Genomic DNA, 16004 nt, shown 5'->3' on the forward strand with positions numbered 1-16004 from the left:
TTTAGAGATTTACAATAAATTGTTCATCCATTCTAATATTAAAACAAGGTTACTAGTGTAGTAATAATAACAATATTAGAATACATTTTAAGGATACTAGTATAATAATCTAGTTAATTAGTATACTAGTTTAAGGGTAAGTCTTGGGTGCAATCTAAGGAGGATTTCTATACTTGGGATCTTGGAAGATCATCCATTAATATTAGCTCAAGAACAAGTGAAGGAAGGTGACCTTCCTTGTGCCCAAAATTTCGAACCACCTACAATGTAAGGAACATTGTTTTTCTCATAAATCTTTCATTTTGTTATGCATGCACTAGATCTAAAGAACAAATAATTAATAAGTTAATTAGTTCACTATTAGAGGAGTCTAATAATAGGTATATGAACCTAACAAGTGGTATCGGAGCATAAGGATGTTGCATGCATAATCGGTTATTGTTTTTCCGAGTTAAAAGGTTAACATATAAAACTTAAAAATTTGTGATTTATATGTATAAGCCACGAAATCACCATGCATGTAATATATTCTGGTCCTAAAATGTTTTTAGGTCATTTTTATGATTCATGGAAATTTATTGCTCATTTTAAGGATTTTTGGTCATTTTATTACATTTTTATGACTAAAATGGGAATTAAAATGCTAAAAATAGTTAAATTTCGTTTCTGACCTTGAAAAATTTATATGACCTCACATGCATATTTTACAAGTTGTGTGTAAAAGGACGAGTTAATTTGATTAATTTTGCATGATTTATGATTTTTATGAGATAAAAATGGATTAAAAGAGGTAAAATGGTTAAAATTAGTTAAATTTCGAATCAAGCCATGATCTTTTAATATGATGTCACATGCAAGATTTACAGAGAGTATGTAAATTTCTAGATTTAAATATCTTCCTTAGCATGATTTATGAATTTTTGAGTAAAAATGGCATAAATAGTGACTATTTTAGCAAAAATTAGCTAAAACGTATTGCATGGCTTGAGAAAATTATTTTAAGTTGCATTAATATCCCACTAATCAGATCTAAAGTTGTAAAAATTATTGGTTTAATTTTCGTATACTTTATGTATTTTATGAGATAAAACCGATAAAATGCAATTATATTTTCTCAAATTTAATTCGAAAATTTTAACCATGTTTTTTGACATTATGAGGGTCATGGATTTATTCCAGAATGTTCAAAAATTTAAAATTCAAATTTTGAAACTTTTATGAATTAATTTGGATTTATTTCATATAAATAATATTTTAAGGTCAAAAATGAGCATAAAATTAAATCAAGTTGAATTATTGTCAAAAATTTAGTGATGACTGATTTTTGAGTCCTAAAATGTGTTAGGATAATTAACTTGAGCTTAGATGTGATTTAAGTGTTAATTAGTGATTTTAAAAGGTTATTATCACGTATTTCCATGAAACTGGGTTATATGTACGACATAAGTTAAATAGGGCGATTTGGCACATGATTTTGCATGATAGGTACATATTATAATGCTGCATATTTCAATTGTTGAATGTCTTTTATTTATATAATTTTGAATTATGTAATTTTATCTTAGTATGGCCTTAGTTTTAATTAATATTACCCGTAATGAAAGGGAATATTGATTCGGTTGTAATTTAATGTGATCTCGTATCACTTTTATTTTTATTTCATTAGTTTTTCATTTTACAAATGTATAATAGGAATAGCTTTGTATTTTTATTATTATTTGTAATTATGGAGCTTCTTCAAAGACGGTGCCATTCGGAAAGGTGATCCGACAAAGACGGTGTCTTGGAAGGCGTGCCAATTGAAGATTCAAGGGACCAAAGGAGTTGGTTTCCGAATATGTAATAGATTATTTGATTTTCTATTTTTAGGAAGGCCATACTAGGAATTTTATTTATTGCTTTGCATTTCTTTTAATATGTTGCATGCATTGCCAAATCGCCATAACAACACATGCATATCATATCGAGTCATCGACCGTGTCAATTATAATTATCGTAGTTCACCGCTTTAGTTCACTTAAAACGTGATAGATAATAAATTGACAAGACCTCTCACATATTAAAAATTGAGAAAAAGCCTTACCAAATAGTAGAAACTCATGAAGTACCAATTTCACAAGGGAGTTAATCCGGCTTCACCGTAATACAAACCTTGTTACGTTGGCGAAATGGGGTAGTAAAATGTTATTACATCGAAATTTGGATTGAGCTCAACGGAAGTATTGTTGACCGTAGTCGCATGTGTTCCGGGCTAAAGATGAGAATTAGAGTAATTTTTATCGACCGAGAGTTCTAAAAGTAGAATCGATTAAAAGGTTAATCTACCGAGTTATATTAATAAGGGATGAATCGGCTCACCGTGCCCAAGTTAATATGAATTTGGATCTCGGAATCATTTATGTAGTTGGGTGGAGGTCACTATATAAATGCAATACTTGTAGTTAAATTAACGAGTATTATTAAAACGATAGATGATAATTAAATTCCTTCATTTCCTATTTTGTAGTCAAAATTTGTTTTAATCAACTGCAATGGCAACTCCAAACGCGTCCGCATCCACTAGTTCCACACCGCTTTCCAATGTGTCATGGCTCCGATCCTTCATGGATCGATGTAAGTTAGAAAAGAATGGGTCCAATTTCGCCGATTGGGATGCACAACTTCGCTTGGCCGCGCAAGGTGACGACAAGCTTCGTTACCTTACCGAGGCATCTCCCACCGAACCTCCTAATACTAGGTCCGCCGCTAGGCAATCCTATGAGGATTACCAAAAGGAGTCGGCTGCAATGAAAAATGTATTGATCTTTGCTATGGAGGCCGAACTCCAACGAAGTGCTATAAAGATTAGCACCGCTCATGAGATCTACATGAAGCTTGTGAACATGTTTTCACGAGCTCCTAGGGTCATTCAATATGAGGCGGCTTCCGCATTCTTTGATCTTAACATCAAAGAGGGCCAAAAGGTGAGCCCACATGTGCTCAAGTTGATAGAGCATGTTGAGACCTTGAAATCGCATAAGGTGGAAATTCCCGATGAACTCGTGATTGATCGAATTCTTCATTCCCTAAGCAAAATCAAAGCATATGTTCAATTCCGGGTGAATTTTAATATGCAAGATAAGAAGGTTTCCCTTGATGAGTTGCACAAAATGCTTGTGCAAGCCGAAAGGGATATGGGGCTAAGTGTTAGCACCACCAAAGATGTGCTCAATATCAATCAAAAGAGCAAAGGAACCTTCAAGAAAAGTGGGAAAAAGGGAAAGAAGCGAACTCCCAACAGGAACAAAGCTAAGACTTATGAAGCAAGCTCCTCCAAGCCCAAGTACAGTGCCCCATCCGGGGACAAGTGCCACTATTGTTGTGGTGTTGGGCATTGGAAGAGAAACTGTTCCAAGTATCTTGGCGACATCAAAGCTGGAAAGGTTACTCCAGTAGGTATATAAATATCCCTATCTTTTATGTTTCAATCTCAATTAGTATGTGATACAAGTTGTGATGATTACCCTTTTTATTGTAAATAGGGCCCCCTCCTAGCAAGGACAAAGGCAAGGAGAAGCAAGTCTAGAGGATCACGAGGGAAGCTAGAGTAGCCGACCATGGTGATGGATCAATAGAAGCTTGGCTTTTTAATTTGCTTTGTCTTTAATTTTATGATGAATTTCATGTTTTTAGAACTATTTTGATTTCCTCGTGTGACTTGGAAATTGATTTGTATCCTTTAAACACGGGTTGTATTTTGGATATTGGTGACTTGGTTTTCAACCCAAATCACTTGTTTTATTATGTTGTTTGTTCTAAAATCATCATCATAAATTACTTGCGTAGAGAAACATTAGATAAACAACTCAAATTGATCAAGTAGACGATTATGATGATGGGATCATTATATGTCCATAAGCTATGAATCGGATTCTCCTTATGTCCTTGTTACTTAAAGTAACAACTTATTTATATAAGATCAACTCTAAGAGTTGTAATGAGTTTTTGAATTCATCGAGTAGGGAATTCTCGATACCAAATGGACATATTATTCTAATTGGATGGTCAACCATAAGATACCTAGAATAGAGAGTCTATTAAACCATATGACATGAATCAGACTACCATATTCCATATTTTGCCATGTAAGGATGGCCTCTTGAAAGTTAATATATAGTCTTTGAAAACTCCTAATACTCCGTTAAATATATCTTTGTGACTCACAAAGCTATCTCTCAAGAAATTAGGTGTATTTCTGAGAGATAGAGTGGGAGAAGATTGTATCGTCACAAACATCTCTTATAGTTGAAATGTTACTTTGTGAAAGTAATTGAATTATAGAGTGGGAGTTGGTATTGAACTATTATCTATGAAGATAGTATAAGAGCATAGTTCAGTGGGAGTTTATCGCACATGTCTTATTGTTATAATATTACTTTGTGAAAGTGATAGTATCATGACCTTGTTACATTTGAGCCGAAGCATTACAATCCGAAAGTTGTTGCTCATGAGTAGATTTACTTTAAAGTGAGGGTCTCTTTAAAGGGAAATAGAGCTTTAGAGTACACAAATGCATAAGATTTACATAAAGATGTTGATCAAGATAAATTGTGTTAGGGATTGCCACATTTCATTAAATGAAGAATGGCAAATAAAATTTCGCTTTTCTAAAATGTGAATTTAGAGAAGGATGTGTTTAAAAACACAAAACCTTAGATGAAGATCTAAGAATCCTGACATATTATGGGTAGCTATCTTAAGTGATCACAAGATGGTCTTAAGCTAGCATTAAAGGATTATATTTTTCGTTCATGTGATTATTGTGAATTGTTTCATTCACATGATTGAAGAATCATGATATACATGAAGTTAAGTGGGAGCTAGAATAGTTTCTCCATGTCATATATGTTGATAACATATTACTTATTGAGAATAATATACCAATGATCTCTTCTGGTAAGAGTAATTGGGAGACATGGAAAGGGATGCAAAGTATTCTAGATTTTGAATCTATGTGAGAGAAAATTGGCATAGAGTTGAGAGTCTTATGAAGATAAGTTCTTTCGTATCTGTTTAACGTCAACAAAGTTGAATGGCTTATTCATGATGATGAAAGTGGAATTACTATGATGAAATCATAGTCGTTTCATCGAACCCATTAAGTTGTTGATTACATGAAATCGATTACTAATGTTTCCGCCATTAGAACGATTATGTATGCCAACACACGCACTTTTTCTTTGTGATGTACCATATGCTAGGTGCATGATAAGTCAATAATAAGTTAATTCATAAGATGGGCTTGTGAAAGCCTTAAAGTACAATTGATAACTTGTACACATGTTTGGATGATAAACTAAGTTAAAGTGTTGAAGGGTTGCACCAACTTTAGTTTCCAAGCTTAAAAGGATTTGATGAAATCCTAAGTAAATGTTATTGACAAAGGAGTAAGAAACTAAGAAATGTGTTTTAGTTTCGCGCATTGCAAATTCTACAAAAGGAATCTAAGTTAGTTGTGATAAAATGGTCAACGTAAGGATTAAGGGTGAATCCCTCTACAAATGACTTTATCACATGTTATGCGATAACAGTGGGAGCGTCTTTCAAGTTAAAGAGCCCAAGTCTAGTATGAAGTCTAGACATATACTTGGAGAAATTCATGTCATTAAGAGATGACATTGAATGGAAGGAAATAGCAATTAATTAAATTGGAATATATGGATATCGGGTATATCCACTTGCCAAGCTTGTATTGCATTTTAACTAGTGTTTTTATAACACTAGAGATTATAGAATATGAAGTAGTAATAGTGTATTGACTATTCATATGTGATAATCACATTTATCGTTTGAGTTTTTAATTAAACTCACCCGGTACCTTGTCGTATCCGAATGGGTTGTAGAGACAAATTGAACCCCATTAAAGTGAACTGGATTGACATGGTATTCGCCCCTAGTTACTCATATGAGGTGACGTCTCGAAGTGACTAGAGTGTGATGCGATTGATGGCAAGTTCAAGTGCCATAGAGTCATGTGGGATGACTAGTCGATCACATAGGCGGTATGCGGGACAATCGTCGGGCGTGACCGCTTATAGAGTTCGGTAATTCATAAAGCCTGGTCGTGGCAAGAGCTACTATAGTATTCTTATGAGTCAATTCTTTTGACTAGAGACTATTCGCCCAAGTTGGCACAACTTCTGATTAGCTTTGATTTATACTCTACGATTTCTTAAACGAGGTCAAACTGGGTATATTTTGGGTTATGATGGACTGTGGGTGAACGAAGGGAATAGGGCGATAGGAATTGTCCACCCCTTGTCGGGGTTGTTTGAAATCTCAAGGCCACTCGAGGAGTAGTTAAGCGGTAATGCGTGGCCACGCTCGGAAGGTATCTTTGATAGATAATTCCGGTCAGACGATTAATCTCCGGATCGAGAAAACCACTCAAGATATGATCAAATGTAAGTACGACCTGCAAGACACCTTGCATTGAGTGGGAGATTGTAATAGGACAAGAGAATTGGTGACGCACACTTGTCGAGGACAAGTGGGAGATTGTTGGGAAATGTGTCCTCAACAATAGTGCGATCACATGATTTAAATATCATAATTAAATCTCAAATTAAGAATACGTGAGGGATGATTTATTATATAATCAACTGATCGTCATTAATCGGTAATGATTGGTTGACTAGAGTTTGACATTCGTCGTGTGTGACGGTGGTGGTCGATTGATCCCTTAAGGTCACACCTAAAGGACAATTCCCTTAATGGACAAATTGATTAATTGTATGACGATACGAGGTAATCAATTCCTTAAAAGTGAACAATTTACTTGTGAGAAAGAATATTAATATCTTATTATAATGGGATTAAATAAGATTTATTTTAGTAATAAAAGTGCATTATTACTAAAATTGCTTATTGTTTGAGAAACAATAGAGATTAGAATGAATGGTTAATTATAATTACAAGATGTTGTGAATTATAATTTTATGACTCATTTTATTTATGTGATCAAGTATCACTAGTCAATTTATTGTATGTAATTTAATTAATTTCTAAAATGATATTTATGGGATAAATATGCATTAAATTAATTAATAACATGTAAAATACTACATGTAACATATTGTGTGACAAATGACAAATTGACAAAATAAAATGGTAGTCCATTTTATGATATGGACCGAAATGGAGGGTATCATGGTGGTGTGTAGTTGATTATTTTATGAGATAAAGCTATGTGTAATCATTCCTACACACACTAGCCTTACACACCTATTATGTTGGTAAGAGAAAAAGAAAAAGGAGATTCCAATTCTTGGCATTACTCCCTTGTTCCAACCGTGCTCCCTCCCTCTCTATATGAGAACTTTTGTTCTCATTTTATAATTTACTCATTCATTCATCTACATGCAAGAGTTTGCTCATCTTTTTCTCTAGCTTTCTCTAACAAGTTTTTAGAGATTTACAATAAATTGTTCATCCATTCTAATATTAAAACAAGGTTACTAGTGTAGTAATAATAACAATATTAGAATACATTTTAAGGATACTAGTATAATAATCTAGTTAATTAGTATACTAGTTTAAGGGTAAGTCTTGGGTGCAATCTAAGGAGGATTTCTATACTTGGGATCTTGGAAGATCATCCATTAATATTAGCTCAAGAACAAGTGAAGGAAGGTGACCTTCCTTGTGCCCAAAATTTCGAACCACCTACAATGTAAGGAACATTGTTTTTCTCATAAATCTTTCATTTTGTTATGCATGCACTAGATCTAAAGAACAAATAATTAATAAGTTAATTAGTTCACTATTAGAGGAGTCTAATAATAGGTATATGAACCTAACATATATATGATGAAATTATACTACTACTTTAATTATATTCATTTCTACTACACAGCTACAAACAATGGCCAGGTTGATACTGAGAATGGTGGAAATGGGGGATAAGCCATATGAAGAAGAGTTGGTTATGGTTCAGCAAGTCATAAAGGAAGCAGGGGAGGAGATGGAAAAAGTGGGCATGCGAATTGAGGATGACATGGCAAAGGAGAGTGAGGAGGGAGCCAAAGACATGTCAAAGGATCAAGATCGGTTAGTTGAAGAGGAAGCCATAAAGGCCGTGAGAGAGGAGGTGGGGGTAGTTGATGATGATACGTTCTTGTCGTCTCCAAATCCGGCTTTTGACGAGGTATTAGCTACTACGACTAGTTTATAACTGTTTTATATATACTAGTTAATTAAATTTATTAATCAAACTAGTGCATGTATATATACTAATTAATTAAAAATGTGAAGGGCGTTTCCAAGAAGCCTTGTGTTCTTTACTACAATGCCCTTATAGTACCACTCGGAAAAATTGTTGTTGTTAGGGGAGCCGCATTCTATTACGACCAGATTCAAGAAGTTGAGGTTCAAGGCATTGCCCTCCGCCATAATTGGAGGAAAGTGGAAGTGACCCACTTATATCTGCAGGAGTATGGTACTCTAATAGTACCACTTAGTGATAATTAGTGTTTGCAAGATGTCGTGTGTTCTATTGTGCATTAATGTTGACATCTCCTGGGTAGTTATTCTAAAGTTAATACATTTTATATAATGAATGCCTTTAAATTTATTAGGTTAACCTTATCTAATATATAGTAAGTATTTTTAATGTTTACATTTCCTGGAGTTACACGAAGCCGTTATGGCTGAAATTAGGACTACTACGTCAACACCCAAAGTCACTGATTTGACTGCATCTCAACCCAAAATTCAAGAGGTAGTAATAATTTGAAAAATAGATTGTGAGTTTTTTTTTGTTATTTAAATTATAAATGACGTCTCGTGTAATGTATATAATTTTTTTTTCTAAATTGTAGACCGAACATAAATCAGACGACGTATATAATAAGCCATCTAATTTTGCTGCACACAAGCATGTTGCTCCTCTTAAAGCTAAATATCAGAGCGATGATTATAAGCAAAAATTGAATATTCCAACGTTCGGAGCTTTGCACCAGCTGGCTGACAGGAAGGCAGCTACCGGAGATGTACTCATTATTAAGATCGAAGAGGATGTTGTGGGCGAAGGTACATTTGTTATGATGGATGGGGAATCACTATGTCAGTTTCTCGACCTTGACGAGTTAAATGCTATGCACATTTTAATTTGGATGAAGTAAGTTTATTAATAAAACTTGTCATTTGGTTTACGAATAGTGATGTTTATTTAAATCATCAATGAAAATAACATTCTTCGTTCCATTTGACGTAATAGGTACCAGTTTACACACATCGCTGAGGGGATTTACGTTTCTCGTAACTACGGATTCTTTCCACATGATGTGTTCTCTCTAAAGGTGCATGGATATACATATGATACAAAAATGATGCGGCTCAGCAACGAAATGAACAAAAAGAACACACACCACGACTGTTCAGTCAGAAGCCAGACTCAGCTACGTGTTCAACAATGGTTTCTTTTATTTACTTGGGCGTCAAGTTTAGTGGCTTGCTTGGAAGTCAAGGACAGTGCATGGAGCTGGAGAAGGAAGGTCCGTAGAGCTTAAGGAAACGTCCAAGACAAGCACAAAGTCGGTTGCCATATCTTTCCTAATTAAAATTTTTCTAATTAGTAGTCTATCCGGTTTTAGGAAAGTCTCCAATTTTCTTAAAATCTGGTTTAGTTAATTATTCTATTGTTGTTATTTCCTTTAAATATTTTGTTGGAATATGTGTCCTCAATAATAGTGCGATCACATGTTTAAATCCCATATTAAGAATGCGTAAGGAATGATTCATTATATAGTCATGGATCATCATTAATCGGTAATGATTATCTAACTAGAGTTTGACATTACTTTCGTATGACGGTGGTGGTTAGTTGATCCCTTAAGGTTACACCTAAAGGACAATTCCCTTAATAGATAAATTGATTAATTGTATGATGATACAAGTTGATCAATTCCTTAAAATAGAACAATTCGTTTGTGAAAGAGAATATTAATATCTTATTGTAATGGGATTAAATAAGATTTATTTTAGTAATTGAAATACTTTATTACTAAAATTGATTATTGTTTGAGAAACAATTGAGATAAGAATGAATGGTTAATTATAATTACAAAATATTGTGAATTATAATTAAATGACCCATTTTATTTATGTGATCAAGTATCACTAGTCAATTTGTTGTATGTAATTAAATTAATTATAAAATGATATTTATGTGAAAAATATGCATTAAATTAATTAATAACATGTAATATGCTACATGTGACATATTGTGTGACAAATGACAAATTGATAAAATAAAATGGTAGTCCATTTTATGTAGGTTGAACCAAAATGGAGGGAGTATTAGAGGTTATGGTTGTTTTATTTTATTTGATAAAAAGCATGATGATGCCTACCTACAACTAGCCTTACACCTACTCTTACACATCCATTTCTTGTAAAGACAAAAAGGAGAAAGTAAGATGCCCTCTTTGGACATACTCCATCCGACCCTCCTCTTTCTTTTAAAGAGATTTTAGTTCTCTTATTATTCATTCATACTACACACATGCAAAGCTTGCTATATTCTCTCTACCTCTCACAAAACAAGTTTTAGAACTTAGAAATTGTTCATCAAAATTCTAAAACACAATACAAGGTTACTAGTGTAGTAATAGGTATACTATTAGAATTGGTTTTAAGGGTACTAGTGTATTAATCTAGTTAATTAGTATACTAGTTTAAGGGATTAGTCTTGGGTGCAATCTAAGGAGGATCTCTACTTTGGGATTTTTAGAGGATCATCCAACATATTAAGCTCAAGAACAAATAAGGAAGGTGACCTTATTTGTGCCCTATATTTCGGAACTATATACAATATAAGGGTCATTGTTTTTCCTCATAAATCTCTTCTTTTGTTATGAATGCACTATATCTAAAGAACAAATAATTAAGAAGTTAATTAGTTCACTATTAGAGGAGTCTAATAAGAGGTAAATAAACCTAACATATTTTCCCTAAAAGTATTAGGATTATAATAAGGCAATTTAGCCATAGCTTAAGTCGTGTAAGATTAGGGAAGTCGTTTGTTTCCTTAAGTCCTTCTAGGAGTCGGTCTAGTTTAGTATAAATAGGGAGCTATTGTATCCTCATTTAAGATCCAAGAATTATCAATAAACTTTCAAGTTTCGTTTGCATTATGTGAGCGTTCAGGTTTGACGAGTTTCGTTCCAAATCCCGTTATTGTTTGACGCATTTTCGAACATTAACACGAGTTATTATTAATAGGTCTTGGTTATAATTCACCATTGGTTGAGCTATAGGTGTAGCTCAAGCAAATATCCTTTTATTTTCTTGTTCGTTTATATTACAAAAAAAACACATAAAAATTACTAAGTTCACGTTCTGATTCAAACGTTCAATAAACCGTTCAAATCACATAAATCCGACAATCGACGGTCTTCAAGACTTTGTCCAGTTTTAATAATTCCACTGCATCTCTAACGAATTTTATTCTTTCGAGTAATTTTCGTATCATTTGGCATCAGAGACAGATTTGTTGATCCAAGACGGTAATCATGGTTTTTAATTATCCAAATTTTCTTCAAAATCTCCAAGAGGCTTTAAAGAACATGAATGTGCACACAGGAGGACCACGTTGGCAACCAAGGCATGGAGAGCCACCACGGCAGGATGAATTCAAAATCACCGAGCTTCCTGAATTGGTTGGAGGAATCGATACCGAAGATTACTTGGATTGGGCCGTAAGATTGATAGGATGTTCGATTTCAAGGACCTTGATGATGAAAAACGACGTAAGTATGCTATCCTTAAATTGAGTCGAGGTGCATCACTTTGGTTTGAGAATTTGAAGGCACAAAGGGCGCGTGCTGGAAAGGCAAAGATTGCATCTTGGAAATCCTTGAAACGGAAGCTAAAGAAACGGTATATACCACCAACATATAAGCTTACCTTGTATCGTAAAATTTCTGATTTAATGCAAGGTAGGATGAGTATTAGTGAGTACATAGATGAGTTTGAGAAATTAGCCTTGATGGGTGAGGTTGAGGTGAATGAAAAACAGAAGATGGCTCGATTTTTGAGAGGGTTAAACCGAAACATAGCTCATGCCTTGGAGTTACAACTATATTCTGATTTTGATACATTATATGGTCTATATTTGAAAGTTGAAGCGCAAGGAAGGTTGAGGTATGGATCCAATAATTTGCATAAATCATTTGGTTGGTTACAAAATGACTTGGTAGATTCAGGAGACGCTAGTACAAGTACCAACACGGCTGCTCCTCCCGTGATCATACCCGTGGCAGCCCCTATGGTTGCTAAAGCCGTAACCACTCCAAAAGAGCAAAGTGTGATGAGAGTTCGTTGCTTTAAGTGTCAAGGTTTTGGGCATTATCAGAATGCTTGTCCTAATAAATGTAATATAACTTTGAGGGCAGCAGTAGCTGTTCGTGATGAGTTGGTTGACGAAGAGGACGAAACTAGAGGTGGTATATTTAATCTTGATAAGGCCGAGGAGGAGAAGGAGCAGACCGAGACTTATGTTGCCCCTGTTTATGACACTTTGGTAATTCGTTCATTACAAGCTAATTCCGTTCCAGTTGATTTGGAGCAACGTGATCAATTGTTTCATACGAAGTGCCAAGTGAAAGATAAGTGGTGTGGTGTGATTATTGATGGTGGGAGTTGTACAAATGCAGCTTCAAGCGACATGGTGTCTAAGTTAGTTTTACCAACCATGGTTCATCCAAATCCGTATGCTTTACATTGGTTAGGAGATGACAAGAAGGTGCAAGTTTCAAAACAGGTTCGTGTTTGTTTCGCTATGGGTTCTTATAAAGACGAGGTTGTATGCGATGTAGTTCTTATGGATGCTTGTCACATTCTCTTGTGTCGTCCTTGGCAATATGATAGAGACGTGATGCATAGAGGAAGAAGCAATGAGTACAAGTTGATAGATAGACGGAAGAACGTTGTTCTAAAACCTATGTCATCCGAAGCTACACTTACTATGCGTTCTAGCGGTAAGAAAATTTCGAGTCTCACTATATTGGCTATGGAAAGCAAGCTCGAGAAAGATCTTGGCAAGGATGAATTATGGAACAGCTACATTGACCGTTCAATTGATTTCAATCAGCCGCCTATTTTTGATAATTATGGAGATGAGGAAGCAGTTGTTACAAAGGTCAAAGAGCCGTGGGTTTCATCGGATTTTGACTATGAGCTCGGAGTATTTGCTAAACCAATAACGAATGCAATCGAGTCTTGTGGTTATTTGTTTGATTTTCAGGTGCAAAAGGATGCTACAACTACGGAGGATTCATCTTGTTTAAAGTGCTTGTTTGACACTGACTTTCGTGATAATTACTCTATGTTTGTGCACGGAGGGAGGAGGGGAGGAAAGCACAAGCAATCATGGCACAATGGGACTTTGAAATTAAGGAACGAAAAGAAGATAGGTGTTGATGGAGGCGTGAGTTTCAAATCATGTTTATTGTTTATATCTTCTTGTTTGCTCTCTTGTTTATGTATTTCATATTTTGATCCCAGAGATATGAGGCTACATAAATTGAGGACAATTCTTTTCCAAGAGGGAGGGGATGATGCAAAAATGATGCTGCTCAACAACGAAATGAACAAAATGAACACACCACGATTGTTCAGTCAGAAGCCAGACTCAACTACGTGTTCAACAATGGTTTCCTTAATTTACTTGGGCGTCACGTTTAGTGGCTTGCTTGGACGTCAAGGAGAGTGCATGGAGCTGGAGAAGGAAGGTTCGTAGAGCTTAAGGAAACGTGCAAGGCAAGCACAAAGTTGGTTGCCATATCTTTCCTAATTAAAGTTTTCCTAATTAGTAGTCTATCCGGTTTTAGGAAAGTTTCCAATTTTCTTAAAATCTGGTTTAGTTAATTATTTTATTGTTGTTATTTCCTTTAAATATTTTCCCTAAAAGTATTAGGATTATAATAAGGCAATTTAGCCATAGCTTAAGTCGTGTAAGATTAGGGAAGTCGTTTGTTTCCTTAAGTCCTTCTAGGAGTCGGTCTAGTTTACTATAAATAGGGAGCTATTGTATCCTTATTTCACATCCAAGAATTATCAATAAACTTTCAAGTTTCGTTTGCATTGTGTGAGCATTCAGGTTCGACGAGTTTCGTTCCAAATCCCGTTATTGTTTGACGCGTTTTCGAACATAAACACGAGTTATAATCAATAGGTCTTGGTTATAATTCACCATTGGTTGAGCTATAGTTCTAGCTCAAGCAAATATTCTTTTATTTTCTTGTTCGTTTAAATTACAAAAAAAACACATAAAAATTACTAAGTTCACGTTCTGATTCAAACAGTTCAATAAACCGTTCAAATCACATAAATCCGACAATCAGACAGTCTTCAGCACTGTCCAGTTTTAATAATTCCGCTGCAACTCTAACGAATTTTATTATTTCGAGTAATTTTCGTATCAACATACGAAGATCACATCACTAAAATTTCTCAACGGTTGACGACGCCCATAAGCCCATGGCTTGCCCCATACAGTGAGAATCGGTATGTATAGTACTTTATTATAATGAATCACGATTCTATTCATTTATTAACACGCTTACATGCATGTATATGAACTAACAGTTCAATTTTTAATATTTCATAGCAGCCATTCGCTGTTAGTGGCAATCAATGTCAGAAAAAACATAGTGTACTGGATTGACTCTTGCGTACATTGCCCCTCTCAGAAATTTGCAAAGTTTATAACTGAGTAAGTTTACAACCTTACATTATAATGTCAATTGTTATAGTATGACCTTTGAAGACTAGGCTCATTTTAATGTCCCATCAATATTACTAAACCAAATGCTAATTATAATTTCCGGTGTATATTTATGAATTAGTGTGTTTCGAGCAATTGGAGCATTAAGTCCAACTATTCTCCGGATAAAAGTAAGTGTATTCTTAATAATTACTCCTATAATTTAATTTATGCTTATGCGAGAGGTTGATCTAATTTAGCTTATTTGTCTATGATTTATATAATAGTCTCCTCTACAACCAGACGACAAACAATGCGCCTATTATTGTTGTCGGTCCATGTGGGAGATATCACCCGAAAATATATCAAAGATAGAGTCACTGTTAATGTGTTTTATGTATATTTTGATTTGTAGTTCCCACTTTCAATCAACAACAATGACCCAACCTATTCGAAAGAAGACATAACCGACATGACAAATAAGTGGGCCACTTATTTTCTTTCATTAACGGATGGTCAATAGTCCGCTCATTATGTATGTGTGTATATAGAGCTATGTGTATTTAGTTTTGGTCACCATGTTTATAATATTTTGATGCTAGGTTGAATAGATCAATATGTGTAATATTCTGATGATGCAAGATTGAATTTTTGCAATGCGCAGCTGCTGAAATGTTATTTTGCTCTATCATTTCAGCGGAACCTGCTACTGCAAATATTAGCATTTCAGCACCTGCTGGAACCTGCTAAAACAATTTATTTTAAAAAAATATTTATAAATTCGATTACGGCTAAAATTAAAACTGTCGTCAATAAATATATTGACAACGGTCACATTTAAATAGAAATCCGTTGACATATTCATCCATAATGCTACGGCCAAAAATATAATATAACGAAATAAAACCATTGTCGAATTCATGACATTTAAAACAGTTTAATAACATAAACCGTTGTCATATTTAATATTTTACAACGGTTTTGTTCAGTAAAACCGTTGTCAGAGGTTTCCGTAGAGCATTCCAACTAATACTACCATGGTTTCAATATTATAGCCAACGGTTTTTGAATCGTTCTTAATATTGTATTACGGTTGTTTGAACCCGTTATTTATATTTTATAACGGTTCCGCCTTTTTAACAATCATGGTCACAAAATAACAACGATCGATGTAATAACGGTTACGTGTTTTCTATTACAACGGTATATCACCTTATCTAACTGTTCTTGATCCCATTATTTGGCGTAGTGAGTGTAA

The 16004-nt window shown here is 34.4% G+C and overlaps 1 protein-coding gene across 1 annotated transcript; it reads left to right on the forward strand.

The window, feature by feature from the left end:
- LOC141615041 (uncharacterized) lies at positions 1 to 3671 on the forward strand. Its single transcript, XM_074433627.1, has 3 exons — positions 1 to 267; positions 2507 to 3435; positions 3522 to 3671. The coding sequence occupies exons 2-3, from the start codon at positions 2532 to 2534 to the stop codon at positions 3563 to 3565; spliced, it is 948 nt and encodes a 315-aa protein (XP_074289728.1). The 5' UTR covers positions 1 to 267; positions 2507 to 2531; the 3' UTR covers positions 3566 to 3671.
- Positions 3672 to 16004: the final 12333 nt, after the last annotated feature.

The sequence above is a fragment of the Silene latifolia genome, chromosome 11, assembly GCF_048544455.1.
Source record: "Silene latifolia isolate original U9 population chromosome 11, ASM4854445v1, whole genome shotgun sequence".
NCBI lineage: Eukaryota > Viridiplantae > Streptophyta > Magnoliopsida > Caryophyllales > Caryophyllaceae > Silene > Silene latifolia.